The sequence below is a fragment of the Papilio polytes genome, unplaced genomic scaffold, assembly GCF_000836215.1.
Source record: "Papilio polytes unplaced genomic scaffold, Ppol_1.0 DF823958.1, whole genome shotgun sequence".
In the NCBI taxonomy this organism is placed as follows: domain Eukaryota; kingdom Metazoa; phylum Arthropoda; class Insecta; order Lepidoptera; family Papilionidae; genus Papilio; species Papilio polytes.
The window spans coordinates 40,063-57,648 of NW_013525246.1; the positions used below are offsets into that span (position 1 = coordinate 40,063).

The 17,586-nt window shown below is 34.0% G+C and overlaps 3 protein-coding genes across 3 annotated transcripts in view; all 3 read left to right on the forward strand.

The window, feature by feature from the left end:
• The first annotated feature begins 3,981 nt into the window (after positions 1-3,981).
• On the forward strand, positions 3,982-8,865 carry LOC106101711 (beta-1,3-glucan-binding protein-like). Its single transcript, XM_013281026.1, has 8 exons — positions 3,982-4,263; positions 4,757-4,978; positions 5,474-5,757; positions 6,991-7,121; positions 7,320-7,486; positions 7,726-7,950; positions 8,262-8,404; positions 8,645-8,865. The coding sequence occupies exons 1-8, from the start codon at positions 4,143-4,145 to the stop codon at positions 8,825-8,827; spliced, it is 1,476 nt and encodes a 491-aa protein (XP_013136480.1). The 5' UTR covers positions 3,982-4,142; the 3' UTR covers positions 8,828-8,865.
• A 309-nt stretch (positions 8,866-9,174) lies between these two features.
• Positions 9,175-13,624, forward strand: LOC106101710 (beta-1,3-glucan-binding protein-like). The gene is made up of 8 exons (XM_013281025.1): positions 9,175-9,352; positions 11,074-11,298; positions 11,393-11,658; positions 11,739-11,872; positions 12,149-12,315; positions 12,444-12,668; positions 12,918-13,060; positions 13,384-13,624. The coding sequence occupies exons 1-8, from the start codon at positions 9,214-9,216 to the stop codon at positions 13,564-13,566; spliced, it is 1,482 nt and encodes a 493-aa protein (XP_013136479.1). The 5' UTR covers positions 9,175-9,213; the 3' UTR covers positions 13,567-13,624.
• Positions 13,625-14,459: 835 nt separating this feature from the next.
• Positions 14,460-17,586, forward strand: part of LOC106101661 (beta-1,3-glucan-binding protein-like) — a 6,030-nt gene continuing 2,903 nt past the window's right edge. Inside the window, exons 1-3 of the mRNA XM_013280970.1 lie at positions 14,460-14,638; positions 16,287-16,514; positions 16,907-17,139. Of these exons, the coding sequence (XP_013136424.1) occupies positions 14,503-14,638; positions 16,287-16,514; positions 16,907-17,139 (597 nt within the window). The 5' untranslated portion in view covers positions 14,460-14,502. The remainder of the gene's footprint in view (positions 14,639-16,286; positions 16,515-16,906; positions 17,140-17,586) is intronic.

The following is a 17,586-nucleotide window of genomic DNA, read 5'->3' on the forward strand; positions in this document are numbered from 1 at the left end:
TCGATAAATTGGACAGCAAAGACAATAATTTGAAGAGTTTTCTTTTAAATTGAGAGAATAATCAAGATACTTTCCTATTAATCTATTATTCTTTCCCTCTTTCTGTTCTGTAAAAAAGTACGTTACGATAGTCTTTTGTTTTTTATTTGTTCTAAAACTGACTGTAAATTTCTTTTTACAGTTTTACGTGGCTCTTGGTCTTCGTGTTGGCGGTGTCAACGATTTCGCCGATGATTCCATCAAGCCATGGAGGAACAGGAACAGTAAAGCCTTGTTAAACTTCTGGAACGCAAAAGACAGCTGGTACCCGACCTGGTCTGACGCTGCGGTGAAAGTAGACTATGTCAGGGTGTACGCTTTGTAATTGTGAAATATACATGTGTTATATTTTTTTATTTTATTTCATAACAATTTAAACTTAAGACCAGTGTCTATTCTTTTAACTCGATGAAATTAGATTTTTTTTCTTAACATCGCATTGAATAGATTTAGTTACAATACTAGCAAGTTCCTAATAACTAGCTTAACGCTTATAAATATGTTTACAAACAACTAAGAACTAAATCTTAGGGGCAGTACTACCAAATTCTCATAAATTCCCTAATAATGTTGATTGATCATCCGTTAAACTTGTGGTTCCGCATACCTGCGCAAGCGAAGCTTCCGCGTACAGGTGGGCGATATGAGCAGCGAGCCGCACGGCGTTCGCTGCGGCGTGCCTCAAGGCTCCTGCTGTGGACCCCTCTGCTACCTGCTCCATGTAAACAGCTTGTGCGAAGTGGTGCGCCATTGCACCGCTTACATGTACGCTGACGACCTTTGCGTGCTGCGAGCGGGCCACGATGTCGACGAGATCAAACGCCTCGTGCAACAGGATGTCGATAACATAGTGAAATGGTCTCATGATAATGACATTGTTAATGGTCAAAAAACGAAAATGCTTATAATAAGATCACCATATATGTATTTACCTAACATGACCTGTACCGTAATAACTCATCCGTATAGTTGTTTTCACAATAATAGTGTCCATAAATGTAGTTGTACACCAATAGAAATTGTACCTTCTGTTACTTATTTAGGTTTATAAGTAGATTAACATTTTTAATGGTCAGAACATGTAGATTATGAATGTAACAAATTAAGAATATTGTTGGGTAAATTCTACCACCTAAAAGACATTGTACCACAAAAAATACTTAAAATCATGTATAAAGCCCTGGTAGAATCAGTTATTTCTTATGGTTTAGACAGCTATGGATTAACATTTAAATCGTACGTTAAAAAATACAGAATTTACAAATAAGTTTTTTAAAATTATTAGTCAATAGTAAAACTAGCCATAAATGTGAAGATAATTATTATAAACTTTTTAAAATATGTAAGATATTACCGGCTAGTCTAAAGCATAAACTTATCTTTCTATCTGTAGATCAAAAAAATAGAATAACTTAACTACTACACAATCACACCAACACAGCACTAGGGCAGCCTCTCGTGGCAAATACATAGTACCCAGAATTAATAATTATTACGGCGACAGAACAATTGGAAAACGTTTACCATACATGCTCAAGAGCGTCGGTGGCTCAGTGGTTTAAGCACTTGACTTGTAATCTACAGGTCTTGGGTTCGAACCCCGCCGTGTACCAATGTGATTTTCGATTTTTTGAATTTTCATATGTACATAATTTATCCGATGTTCTCACGGTGAAGGAAAACATCGTGATGCAACCTGCACATATCGACGAAGAAATTCAAAGATACGTGTGAAGTCGACCAACCCGCAGTGGGCCAGCGTGGTTGACTATGGCCTAATCACCCTAATTTAGGGTAGGCTCCGAGCCCCTCGGTGGGGACGTATAGTGAGCTGGTGATGATGACATGCTCAATAACTTACCACCTGAAATAGTAAATCTAAATTCTAATTTTAAACTATTTGTTAAACGTTTGCAAAGCCAACTTTTTGATAATAGCCCTTGAATAGAATATTTTATTTATATATTATTTAATACATAACAAGCTTTTATAGTAACAAAGGATAATAACACAGCTAATAGTAAAAATTAACAAATATAATAAGAAAAATAATTTTAACAACAAAATATTACGTTGAATGAATTGCGTTGCATCATTTTGACAACGGATTACTGTTATAATGTTACGGTTCCATGTAAGACTACTTCGCAAGATGCAAACTTCACTGCCATAAGTAAACTCAAAAACACAAAAAGTATAGTTTGTCACTCGAAACATAACCCATTGCCATGCTAGATTATCGTCTCAATTTCTCACTACTGAGTGATTGTGGGGACGGTATATTCATGTTATATTACAAGACAATCGTAAATTCATCTTCTCAAAACTCAACAAATCTATTTTCAGTCAAAACATTGACATTAACTCAAAATAAGACCAAATAATGTTTTCTTATCTAGTTGATAAAAAGATAATGGTCACTCGATCTGGCAGTCAAATTAGGAGCTCGTAAATTTGCTATTTTACCTATCCGAAATTTGTGGGACTGGATTTTCCACCATATCTGAAGTCATTGTGACATTCATGTAATTTCGACATTATCCAGAACTCTTTATCAGCAACCCGTGGGACAGAATCGAAAAGGTTTTGTATGGCGCTTGTAAAAAGAATGACATTGACATTTAAAACGTCACAGCGTTATCTGCTATTTAAAATTGGTGGGACAGAAATTTTGTATTTTATCTGACGTGACGTCATATTTCTACTATCAGGGCCTCTATCTACCACCGGTGGGACAGGCCCTAAATGTATGTATGTAGATAGGATTTTTCATCATCATCCAAATTTCGAACACTGCTCGCGAACCGTACTCACGACACAGGAGTAGAATGAACTCTAAACTACAGGATATAGGGTTCAATTTCGATAATTTGTATTTGATATTAAATATTTGTTGTCTTAAAAAGTATACTTTTTAATGGTGCTTGAAAGACAAATGAAAGGTCAAAATGCTAGCTCACCTAAAATTATAATAAATACTAATATTTTAAAGTAGATTTGTATTTTTGTATTGAAATAACTCAAAAACTACTGGACCGATTTCAAAAATTCTTTCACCATTAAAAAGCTACGTTATCAGTGAGTAATAAGGTATGTTTTTATTTACTTATTTATTAAAACTTGCACAACAATTAAAATACATAAGTTAAAAAAACTATACTAAAACAAGATATGTGCAAGGGCGGCCTTATTGCTATGAGCAATATTTTACAGGCAGTAGGACAGAAGCTAGACAACACTCAAGGGTATTTAGTAAATATATGTTTTCATTATTTCACGCGGATGAAGTCGCGAGCAACAGCTAGTCATCAATATTTTAGATTGTTTTTTAATTTTGCTTCTTAATAGTGGAAATACAAAAAAAACAAAACCGTTCAGATAAAAGGAATTATCGCAGTAGGTGCTCTGCGGTACAAATGTTTGACCTTATACATGATTATATTTAATTCCGTATCAACTAATATAAACATTATGACGTTGACAATTGAAGTAAAAACCCACGTGAAGTTAATTTGTCCAAGATCTTTTATTAAAGATTAATTAGCAACTGCTGTCGCCCCCCCCCCTCCGCCACTCCATCAGCTCCGAATTAAAAAATAAACTTAAGAAGTTCTTTCAGACTATGTTATACATCTTTGCCATCTTTGAGATGTTTTGGAGTATCGTTACCAACATCCATCCATCCATACATCTAAACTTTAGCATTTATAATGTTTGTAAGAAGATTACCATGTCATCTAGAGGCAGAAACAATACAAGGTGGAAAGATGTGCTAAAGATAGGGAAGTGGAAGACACTAAGTTCTGACGTCAACACCAACACCGTATGACACGAAGTGGGCAGAGAGAATATTTTAGCCATCAGAACATATTTGCACTGACGCTTTTTAACACTTATAGTTTATGGTTTTAGAAATTTTTAGAAATTCATAAATATTAAAATTTGTTTAGACAAGGAAAATTCACGAGACAGTTGATGCAGAATTGATTCTTCACTGTAGACTAGTTCTTTTATAAAAAAACGACATCAGACATTAACATTTGGCATTTATATCAACAAGTTTTTCATTCCGCATTTGACCGTCGTGTGAGCTGGACGTTACAATGTTAATTATTAAATTGTTACTCTTCAGTGCATGTGTATTACCAACAGTGATCAGTTTTACAGTGCCTAAACCGAAAATCGAAGCGATATATCCTAAAGGATTCAGAGTATCCGCACCAAGTAAGTTCTTTAAGCTTTTAAATTCAATAACTAACAATGTTCTCGGTCTTTTAAAACTAGTTTTTATTGCCGAAATATTTCTACAAAAAAACATACAGACGAATTGAGTACCTCTTTCTTTTGGGAAGTCCGTTAAAAAAAATATATGATAATTCATTACTAACGTTTGAAAAATAACCTAAAAGGATTAAAACAGTAAATTTATAGTAACTTACTTATCCTTCAATAGTTCATTTGACCTCAGTTTTAGAGCTTTAGAAAACTATGATATTATAAGATAAAAAGAGATATTACATTTAATTCACGATACCGGATTAAACGTTTGCCAGTGAGAGATTTTTAGGGCGCTTATTTAACAATACTTTAGAATTAAGAGTTTAACAGGCTATTATGAGACAGTGTATTTCACGCCATTTGCTGACCAGTACCCCGGGCTACCTTTCCTCCTTAACGCACACACATATTTCAATGTACTTTACTTAACTTTTTTTAGATGACGGATACTCGTTTTATGGCTTTCGGAGTAATGTGAACAAACAACTGGATGGTTTAGAAATGGGTCAATATTCGAAAGATATACCCTTCCCTGAAAACGATCAATGGGTGTATCAGGAAAATAAACCCAAATTAAAGCTCGGGGATACAATCTATTATTGGACTTTTGTATTAAAGAACGGACAGAGAAACATTCAACAAGGTTCATGGACTGTGACAGGTGAGAAAGAGAACCTGCAAACGTTTGTAATAGATGCCAAAATATCTGATTATAATCTGCATCAGTACTTCTGCATACTCGTGGGCACGAACATCTCACTAGCCGCTAGCGTTTTCAAGTACCAATTCAAACTGGTTAAAATCTCTTAACAACCCGTTGGATGTGAATATACCATTTAAATTGTAAGTTGTAAAACGATGTCTGCTCTAAAATCTTTTAAAGGCGGTATATAGTTAAACTTAGGAATAAACTAAGTATAAGCAAAATTTGTACTAATATTTGTTTAAACTCAGTTTACTTCTAAGTTTAAACTTAAACAAATAAAAGCGGTATAAAGTTAACTTGATACCGCGTTTATTTGTAAGGCTGCAAAGGTTTACGCAAGAGATGTACGAACATTTACCTTCTGTCATTTGAAGGAAAATTACTTGATCGATTAAGCGCTGTATTTTAACATCGCAAAATAGACATTAAAAATAATCTTAAACCTTTCAGGATTTGTTAACAACAATGGCATATCTGTCGATGAGGATGGCAACCCAACTCGGGTAGAGTTCGTCACCGACTCACCGTCTATTGTTTTTGATTCCAAATTCGGTACACCTGCAACTTTAAAACCAGAAGTGACTGTCACCTCGTCGTGTCAAGAATCACAAAGCGCTGTTCTCGGTAAAACAAAAATATGTAAAGGCGATCTTCTTTTCGCTGAGGAATTTGATAAGAGTGATATTAAGGAATTAACTAATTGGGATCCAGAGGTCAAGTTCCCACAAGAGCCGGTGAGTTAGAAATGACAGAAACTTAATGATTAATACGGCTATCGATCGAATGGTCTTACGTTCGAATCCCGCCATTCTAATATTGTTTATTGTGAACTATTAACAAAGTTCATTTACTGATAATCTTAGCTCAATGAAAGCTTGTTTCCACGCGGAATCCCATGAATAACACAGAATAGGAACTAAATATATATCTATACTAATGTTACAAAGATTTGTATTTTTGTATATATTGAAATAACTCAAAAACTACTGGGCAAATTTTAAAAATTCTTTCTGCGTTAGAAAGGTAATTTATCTGTGAGTAACATAGATGTTTTATTTTAAATATAACGCATGCGAAGTCGCGAGCAACAGTTAGTATTTAATAAACCTGTCTTACTTTTTATATTGACCAAAATTATGAGTTTTCTATGAAATAAATTCTTCAACAATGTTCTAAGCGCATCTCTTATTATTAATCAATTTGCATAATCGTAATATATTTTGTAATATACATATGAGAATCATATAAACCGGTATATCTGATGTAAGCGTATGTTTTACAATAAATTATATACAAATATCACAGTCTATACTATACTAATATTATAAAGAGGAAAGATTTGTATTTTGTATGTATTGAAATAACTCAAAAACTACTGGGCCGATTTTAAAAATTCTTTCACCAAAAGAAAGCTATGTTATTAGTGAGTTACATAGGTTATATTTTGTATTGTCTTCTAACCTTACGCGGGCGAAGTCGCGAGCAACAGCTAGTGTATATGTATTGTAAAGCATAGATATATCAAAATAATAATACTCATGCAAAAATGATCACAAAATAAATATAATTTACTAGCTGTTGCCCGCAACATCGCTCGCGTGAAATTAACAAAATAGTTAAAATACAGCCTGTTACTCTGTAATGACGTAGCTTTGTAATGGTAAAAAAAAATTTGAAATAGGTCCAGTAGTTTTGGAGTTATTTCAATACATACAAAAATTCAAATCTTTCTTTTTTTATAATACGAGTATTAGTATACATATAGATATAGACAACATAACCAGTTTATACCGCCAATAAAAAAAGAACTACTAAGTTCTTACTCTACTTACTAAAGTAGGACATGTGTTGTTCCAGACTATATGTCCTAAATCTAACAAATAACATAGTAAAAGACATGCATATATTCGCATTTCTTACATTAACATATGATAGCTAATTATTATAATAAAATACTTCCTATACAGGATTATCCATTCAACGTGTACATGACGGATTCTTTGGGACTTGATAAAGGCATCCTCTCCATTTCCCCATCCCTCTTGCAGTCCAAATATAACGAAGATATTATAAATGAACGCTTAGATTTGGCCAACACGTAAGTTATTTTATGAATTCTACTTATTGAATGTTTTTTAAAGTTAAAAACGAAACAATTAATGCAATACGAAAATATTAAACATTTTAATAACGATTTAACTCATAATATACTTAACTATATTCTGAAATTTAATCTTTTGGAACATCCTCAACGTGTAGCGTTAATAATTATTTACTATAGAAGTATTTTTTATAGTTGCACAGGTCGCATGGGGACGAGGGAATGCGCTCAGGTCGCATCTGGCTTCCTTATCCTGCCTCCCGTCATCACAGGCAAACTAACAACCAAGAATAAGTTTAACTTTAGGTTCGGCAGAATTGAAATCAGAGCCAAACTAACCGAAGGAAATTGGTTGATACCAGGTAACATCAGTCTTCTGCTGTTCAAACCATGAGTGTATCTTGATTGTGGAGTAAATATTCAAATTATATCCGACATTCTAGGAAAGAAGAAACTTAAAGTATACAATAGACGAGCCTAGCATGAATGAACTGTTTCATGTTTCATGAAATCCTAGATTTCTCTTTCAAATGTTAACCGTGTTTGCTTTTCATTTCTGCTTTAAATTAAGACTTGCTTATAACCTTTATGACTTTTGCAGAGATAACATTGGAACCTCGTGACAGCGTGTACGGCGACCAACGCTACGAGTCAGGTCTGATCAGAGTCGCCTTCGCCAAAGGGAATACGCTCTTTGCTAAGAAGTTGTACGGTGGACCGGTGCTGTCAGATTCGGAACCGTACCGAACCATCCACATGAAGGAGAAGACTGGAATCTACAACTGGTACAAGGACTTCCACAACTACAGCATGGTGTGGAAACCAGGTCAGTAAAGTATCAGTAGATTGCTTTATTTAGTGGGAGGAACATCAAAAGCAGCAGAAGTAGATTGCCGTATTCATATTATGGTCTTAAACTTAACAGTACAGTTCGTAAACTTAACAGTACTCTAGTCTAAACAAAGTCTTAATAACTTTGGTTTTTTTATTCGCAATGTGGCTGTCCATAAACATCTACAAAAGCCACCTCTGATCGACTGAGGATGGGGCACAGAAAGAAGGATATTTCCCTTTCCCATGCATCCCCACCTCCCTCAAATGCAGTTTCCCTTTCTATTATTTCCTTTTTCTTTGCAGATGGTTTAGAGTTGTTTGTAGACGGCGATATGTACGGTACTGTTGACCCCGGCGAGGGATTCTTCTCGTCCGGTTTGAAACATTCAGTGAAGCACGCAGCGCAATGGTCACGCGGCACTGCAATGGCACCTCTCGATGAAATGGTATGCATTTTAAATTATACAATCCTTTCACTATAGCAATGTCCGAAATCAACATCGATAAATTGGACAGCAAAGACAATAATTTTAAGAGTTTCCTTTTAAATAGAGAGAAAAATCAAGATACTTTCCTATTCATTTAATCTATTATTCTTTCCCTCTTTATGTTCTGTAAAAAAGTACGTTACGATAGTCTTTGGTTTTTTATTTGTTTTAAAACTGATTGTAAATGACTTTTTACAGTTTTACGTGTCTCTTGGTCTTCGTGTTGGCGGTGTCAATGATTTCGCCGATGATTCCATCAAACCCTGGAGGAACAGGAATAGCAAAGCCTTGTTAAACTTCTGGAACGCAAAGGACAGCTGGTACCCGACCTGGTCTGATGCTGCGGTGAAAGTAGACTATGTCAGGGTGTACGCTTTGTAATTGTGTTAGTGAAATAAACATTTGTTATGTTAATACAATTTTCTTTTTATTTCATGACAATTTGGACTTAAGACCAGAGTCTACTCTGTTAACTCAATGAAGTTGAAATTAGATTTTTTCTTAACATCTCTTGAATAGATTTAGTTACAAAACTCCTGATAACTATTTTTACAAACAACTAAGAACTAAATCTTAATCTAAATATATCTGATAGATACGTTTTTTCATCGTCATCTACAATCTGATGTTCAAATCATACTCCACCTATTGACGATTCTTTAAAACATTAAGGTAATTCAGTGACATCACTGATTCTCGAGTTGTAGGCAAATATACAGGTGGAATTAAAATCATTGCGCCGTCGTCCGTCATCGAAGTCGGACGTCATGGCGTGTAAATCTATTATCGTGAGTGTTTTAGCATGGGCTGTGTGGTGCGATGCTCAAGCAAGGGCTCAGAAGTACACAGTACCTCCTGCAAAATTAGAAGCTATTTATCCTCAAGGCCTCAGAGTTTCGATACCAGGTAATTCGTTAGTTTTTTATTATAATTCATGTCTGTATCGAATTCTTTAATTAGTTTTCGTATAAGTTTTCCTTGTTGTAGTTTTACATCTTTTTGTGTAAAAAATAATTATTTCTAAGCAGGAACGATTTCTTATTTCTGATCTTTTAAATATATTGCTTTTCCCGTTATCGTGAGGTTTAAGAAAAAACAAAAGTTAGTAGTCTATGTGGTCTTCCAGACTATTCTAAATGTCTTTGCCAAATTTCATCGGGATCCTATCAGTCGTGAAGGCTACAAACTCTAACAAACATCCATCCATCTAAACTTTCGCATTTATAATATTAAAAATAAAAAGATTACTAAGAAGTAAGATGTAAGAGAGTATGAAATTATGTGGTAAGGGAATATGAAATCAAAATACACTAAAATCTGAGATCCGTTAAATAAAGACATAGATATACTATTAAATAAACTACTAAGCAAAGTTAACTTGTGAAGTTATTAATTTATTAGAGCTATAAAAGGTTATATTGGAAATTTATTTTGGTATCTAACAGTTTCCGAGGCCTAACCTTTCTAAAAAAAATAATTCATCAATCGATATGGATTCCTGCTTAAGCGTGAAAACGTTAAAAAATAAAATGTGTCGTTGAAAGGAAAAAAATGTTCCAAGTTTTGTACTTTTTTATATCCACATAGAAAAAATGCGGGGTCATTTTCCTCTACGTGATTGTAACCATAATTACAACAAAAAAAAAACAATCAACGATCATCATGTAACCTGATTTACTAGTTTTAAACTGTATAGTGTGAGAGACGGTTGTAAATCAAGGATTTATATTTCAAAAAAAGATAAAATTCAACCAAGCAATTAGATGCAATTTAAAATGGTGGTCATTATAAAGATTTTCATCATCAATCTGTTTAACAACATATTCAGAAACATATCTAGTCATGTTTAATACTATAAATGCGTAAGTTTAGATGGATGTATGTTTGCTAGAGTTTGTAGCCTACACGACTGAAAGGATCTCGATGAAATTTGGCATAGACATTGAGTATAGTCTGGAAGAACACATAGGTTACTAAATTTTGTATTTTAGAACGCCACGCGGCCGGAGTCGCAGGCGAAAACTAGTACAGTAATAAGACCATCCACAATGTCATTGACACTATAAACTTTTTACATCACAGATTGAATACATCAATTGCACACAGCCAATGAACTTGAGACTCTCCGAATTTCACGCTAGTTACATCGTTGTCGAGCCATCCAGTTTAAGTATATAAAAACAAGTTTTAAATATTAAAAGAAATAATAAACCTGTTCATAACACGCCTTCAAATACATAAGACTGAAGGCTATTCTACAATATTTGTTTTGATACAGACCTAAAGGTATTTAATAACCGAGGATTCAACTAGCACGATCAAATTTACATATCTTTTTTAAGAGGTAATAAGGGATATTAGGAGGGATAAATTACATTGTTTGAATCTTTAAGCAGTGCACAACAATCCGCATCATTACGACTAGCACGAAAATTTACGAGCTATATAGTTTCATAGACAAAATAAACGCGTCTTGATTGTACTTTATGCCAAATACTGCACAGATCTAATACAAATTGTGTCTACGATTACTTTCTCGTAAATTTTCATGATATAATGCTATTATGCTCAAAGCTTTATCAAAAATCTAATTGCATTTACTAATAGAGAAAATAATAACATTTTAGATGATGGTTTCTCCCTCTTCGCTTTTCACGGTAACCTCAATCAAGAAATGGAGGGCTTGGAGGCCGGACAATGGTCTAGAGACATCACCAAAGCAAAGAACAATAGATGGACGTTTAGAGATAGGAATGCTAAACTAAAGCTTGGAGATACAATTTATTTTTGGACGTATGTTATCAAAGATGGATTAGGTTATAGGCAAGATAATGGAGAATGGACAGTTACTGGTAAAGAATTTATTAATTGTAGATAGTTGGTTATTTGTAATTTCTGTTTGCGACCAGAGTTAATAGCATAGATTGATCATATACCAAATTTCAGAGTTTGTGAACGAGGACGGAAATCCAGTTGATGGACAAGCGACGTTATCCCCAAACGTGCCACCAGTGGTATCCCCAACTGTCACAACCGCACCAAACATCCCAACGAGAGGCACATCTGCCCCGCCCTGTCAAGGTTCTGTGACCGCCGTGCTTGGTCGCACTAACATTTGTAAAGGTGCATTACTCTTTAATGAAGAATTTGATAAGAATAATATCAAAGATTTGGTTAATTGGGATCCGGAAATTAAATTTCCTCAAGAGCCGGTTAGTAGTCTTTTAGTTTAAGAAAAACCATCGTCAATTTAATCATGAAAAATGTATTTGTAAATGAAGATTCCTTTCAGGACTATCCATTCAACCTGTACATGGCGGACGGCACTCTCAGTGTAGAAAATGGGATCTTGTCTATAAATCCAGTACTTCTTGAATCTAAATACCACGAGGGCTTTGTTAATGAACAACTGGATTTGTCTAACACGTGAGTTCTACCTAACTTAGTCTTACTGAATATTATAAATGCGAAAGTTTAGATGGATGGATGGATGTTTGTTAGAGTTTGTAGCCTAAACGGCTAAACGGCCTAAACGGCCTAGACGATAGTCTGGAAGAACACATAGGTTACTCACTTTTGTTTTTTATTTCACGTGGACGGAGTCGCAGGCGAAAGCTAGTAAGCTATTAGTTGATTAATAGCAATAAATATTGTCAAATTACTTTTTGACTGTTAGATGAAATATGTTATTTTCTTCATCAGATGCACTGGTCAAATCGGCACCAGGGAGTGTAAACAAGTCGCCTCAGGAGCACAGATCTTGCCGCCAGTGATCACAGGGAAAATCTCAACTAGGAACAAGTTCAATTTCAAGTTCGGCAGATTGGAAGTCCGTGCTAAGCTGCCCAGTGGAAGCTGGATAACACCAGGTCTAGACCATTATAAAGTTATATAGAATTCTATCCAAGATTTAAAAGAAACAAACGATAGTCATTTTCAAACTTAGGGTAGTTTTACGCTTATCTTCAATCCAGACTACATTGATTTGTTCTTTCAGAGATAACATTAGAGCCCCGTGACAAAGTTTACGGCGATAAGCGTTATGAGTCCGGTCTGATCAGAATCGCCTTCACCAAAGGGAATGCGGTCTTCGCGAAGAAGTTGTACGGCGGACCGGTTCTGTCCGACTCTGAACCATACCGCTCCTTCCTCATGAAGGAGAAGATAGGAATTGACAGCTGGTACAAGGACTTTCATAACTACAGCTTGGTGTGGAAACCAGGTGAGTTAAAATGATGATGAATGCTGGGTACTACTCAAAGAGGTATCCAGCGCTGATATTCCGCGAGAGAGAGAGAGAGAGAGAGAGAGAGAGAGAAAAAGAATAGAGCTCAAACCAGTTTTTCACCCATTTTTCTTTGGACTTGTCCGACTTTGACAGTTGGCAATGATCATTGAATGTCAACAAAGCAACTCAATTGCGGGATTCTTTCATAAATTTATAGGCATTTTAATTTATTTCTTTCAACAGACGGCATGCAGCTGTTTGTCGATGGAGAAATGTACGGCACTGTGGACCCTGGTGAAGGGTTCTATAATACGGCGAGACAAAATGCGGTACCTCACGCCATGCATTGGGTGAAAGGATCAGTTATGGCGCCGCTCGACGAAATGGTACTAAAAATCATTATTTGAAGTATTTTATCAAATTATTCCTTAGTCGTTTAGGCGTAGGAGATAATAATTTTTCCATAAGCTCACTATAGTTAAAACAAAATGAAACATTGTTATGCAATTTAAATGCCATTCATCCAATAGACTTGGAATTGAAAAAAAATTATAGTAAGTAGCCTATGTGTTCTTCCCGAATATCTTCTACGCCAAATTTCACCGATATCCATTCAGCCGCTTAGACTATAACTTCTAACAATCATCCATCCGTCCATCTAAACTTTCTTATTTTTCATTTATCATATTATTAAGATGCATTCTTACAGTTCTACGTCGCTCTCGGCCTTCGAGTGGGTGGTATTCATGACTTCACCGACGGTCCTGAAAAGCCTTGGAAGAATAAGAACAACAAAGCAACTGTCAACTTCTATAACGCTCAAGACAATTGGTTTCCGACTTGGTTCGATGCTAACCTGAAAGTGGAATATGTTAAAGTCTACGCTTTGTAATTAGTACGAGCTATTTTATGTGCTCCTGATACAGTCGCGGAAAATCGCGATGTTCCAGGAGAAAGATTCTTGTTCATTCTCTTCCTACAAAATAAATAATTAGATAGCAGTAAGTGATGAAGGGATAATAATAAAAAGAAACTAGCCGTGTGTTACTGCATCTTTTTTCGTATTTCACACTCATAAGCTGCGTTGTTTTGGTTTTTGTCATCCGTCTTTCAAAATGTTCAAACGATTGTAGCTTTTGATGTGGAACACCGACATTTTCCCCGATTGTACTACAGTTATAGACCAAGATTCAGTTTTCTTTCCGTATGTTAAATTATCAAAAGTGCCTTTTTTGTTATTTACGAAGATAATATATCTAGTTTTGAAAAGCGCTAACAAGCACTAGGTTAGGTTATTGCAAGATATTTATATTGAAAATTTAAGATAATGTAAAAATTAATGAACAAAATACTCAAGATGTTATAGTTGTGATAAATAAAAGTTACGCAATATTTGAATTAGTTTTATTTATTTCCTCACTCAGATCTGTTACAAATAAAACAAATTATAAGGTTAAAAAAGTTTTTAATGTACAAAAACAACAAAAAAGTCATTATATTGTAAAAAATAGATAATAAAAGTCCATATATGTATAACTTTAGTATCAATAAAAGTGTTCAGCATTCTAGTTATTAAACTAAAACACTTATCAACTATTTTCTGTATTGTTACTATTCATATTAATATTATAAATGCGAAAGATGACTTTTAGAGTTTGTAGCCTAAACTACTGAACAGATCTCGATGAAATTCGTGAATGATGTAGAGAATAGTCTGTAAGAACACATTATTTTGTTTTGAAATCTTAAGCAGACGGAGTCGCGAGCGAAACCTAATTATTAGATAAAACAATCAGTGTATAAACCGCTGGGCTGCAGTCTAGACGTCATGGCGGTTACTTCTGTACTCTTAATACTAGTCTATCTTTTTTATTGTGATGCCCGGTTGCCGCTCCAAGACTACATTGTACCAGAAGTAAAGCTGGAAGCGTTATATCCAAGGGGACTTAGGATCTCTATTCCAGGTGTGTTATTTACTGCGAGAAAATGAAATTGTAATGACTTGGAAGCTTTTGAAAATGTGCGTTAAAAATTCAAGTATATGTTAAAAAAATAATTGATAGAGTTGAAAAATGTAATATAACGACTACTTCAAATAAAATCATTAATAACCCTTTCACCAAGAGTAGATAACTATAGAAAATTTTTTAAACTAGCATATTGTTACAAAAACACAAGCCGTAAATCAACACTTAAGTTTCAAGAGAAAAATCAAGCATTCTCTTCGCCCTAAATTCTTGACATTGCACTATCAAAACATTATTTAGGAATTGACCATTAGATTGTTATTTAGATAAAAAATAAACTTATGAAAAGGTCAAGACCAAGAAAGATATAAATATATATTATATTATAAGTTTTATTATAATTTTATAGTAGTATTTATATAAATATATAAGACTTTCTAGACTCCGCCTGCGTGGAATTAAAAACAACAGTAAGAAGAATATTTGTTCTTCCAGACTATCGTCTATATTTATACCTAGTTTATCGAGATCCGTTCAAAAGTTTCGGCTACAAACTCTAACAAACATCTTTCTATCCATCTTTACTTTCGCAGTTATAATAATAGTAAGATAAGATACATTTATGAATATTATTAATCAATAAAATAGTTTTTGTATAATTTTTCTGGTACAACTCAATTCCGTAAAAACCCATTCTTTAGCACCAGTATTGATAGTATGACCTTTTCGAAGGTTATCCGACCAATGATTGCCGAAAGGTCCTAAGTTATCTAGACAAATTCGAAAGTTTTGTTTCATTGGATTACGCTGATGCAAATGACATATTCTCGAACCTGAATTTAAACCAATCAGCACAAAACAAAACATCACTTTGTACATTCGTTCCGAATTCAAATATAAAATAAATGCTTAGTCAACTTTTTTTGTAACAAATATTTATTCTAAGAATTATGAATACACTTTTGCACGCGATTCCATCTGCGTGGAATTAAAATAAAAACAAAAGTGAGTAGCCTATGTGTTCTTCCAGACTATCTTCTATATCTATGCCAAATATTATCAAAATCCGTCGAGCCATTTAGGCTAGAAACTCTAACAAACATCTATCCATCCATCCATCCATCCATCCATCTGAACTTTCGCATTTATAATATTAGTATGATAACTATAAGTTTATGGGCGTTATTTTACTTTTACTAATATTTTAAACGCTAAAGTTTAGATGTATATTTGTTTTTTTAAGATACGTCTAAAACGTCTTAACGGGTATAGATGAAATTTGGCAAACATTTAGAAGTTAGTCCGGAAGAACACAACAAAACCTGTATACATAGAAAGATTACACAAAATGTATATTTTTGGGAATTTGCGTTTGGAGTTTGGTTTATTTACCGGGGATTTGAGATGAGAGAGAAAGACGTCCTATCTGTTTTATTTACTTTCTATTGTGACGCGAGTTGAATTAGTCGTATTCTCGCGAAAATGTCGTGAATTTATGACAAAAACTCATAAAACATCAATTGTGAGTTATCTTTTTATGACAAAGGCTACTCAATTTTTTTCCCAATTCCGCTCAGACGGAATCACTGGAGAAAGCAGATGTTAATTTATTCCTTCATAACTAAATAGGGTATTATTATTTTAGACGATGGTTACACACAGTTCTCTTTCCACGGTAATCTCAATATTAAGATGCACGGTATCGATATGGGAACGGTCTGGCAAATAGATAATGTCAATTATGAAAATGGCATCTGGACGCATACCGATTGGGTAACACAATTGCAACTGGGCGACAAAATCTACTATTGGGTTTTGGTTAAGAAGAACAATATGCGATACGTACAAAGCAATAGGGAATGGACTGTCACCGGTAAGAAAATTCTCGAAATAATCACATCTAACCTGATATGTAAACTGTTTAAATGAACTATATAGTATTTAACAATTACTTATTTTAGTTTTTATTTAAAAAAAAGAAAAATGTTGCAATTAAAATAAAGGTTAATGCAGTGTATGTTAGATTTTTTCCATTATTATTTTCATTAGAATATAATAAAACTGAACTACAGAAAAGACGAATCGAATGAATGTCTCATTCAATCACGTCAAAATTGAGTACTTTACGCTGTAGACTGTCATGATAGAAATTACATACATACAAACGTTTTTGTCAGTCCGGTAAAAATAATAACGGACAATATGAATTAATAATTAAATAACATATATTTATTCTGTTATTCAAAACAAATTCTTTGATTTCAGAATTTACACAGTTAAATGAGAGTTCCGTGGAATCTACACCGGTGTCGTTTACCACTGGACGTACAAAACTATCAGAGACAACAGCGGCTACAACATGCAAGCAGTCACCAACAGCTGTGTTAGGACGCACAAGTATATGCAAAGGCGATTTACTATTCAGCGAAGAATTCGTAGACGAGAATATAAGTCAATTATCTAATTGGACGACTGAAGTCATGTTTCCGCAAGGACCGGTAGTTATTTTTTTGTTTAACTGTTAATTAGAAGTTAAATGTTATTAAAATGTTAAAAATTAACGTAATTTTTGTAAACATAGCTGAAATAATCGATGTTTTAAATTCAACTCATTGGGTTGAGCAATAGTTGATAATAGATGGCGCTGACAACAGTTGTAAATATATTTTGCAATGATTTAAAGTAAAAGCATTATTTAGATCAAATATTAATTTATTAAATAAAAACATATTATTTTATAAAAAAGTTAATTACAAGATTGTAATCGTTTAAGTTGCAAAAAAAATATGGATGAATGTTTAATAACGTACTGGCCGTCAAGAAAGCATTAGACATAATTCGGATTTAAAAAAACAACCACGATTTTAGGCGCGATTAAGAGTGTAAGTGCAAATTTTAACAATTCGATTTTACTAATTATTGTAAATAGTTTATGTGTTTATCAA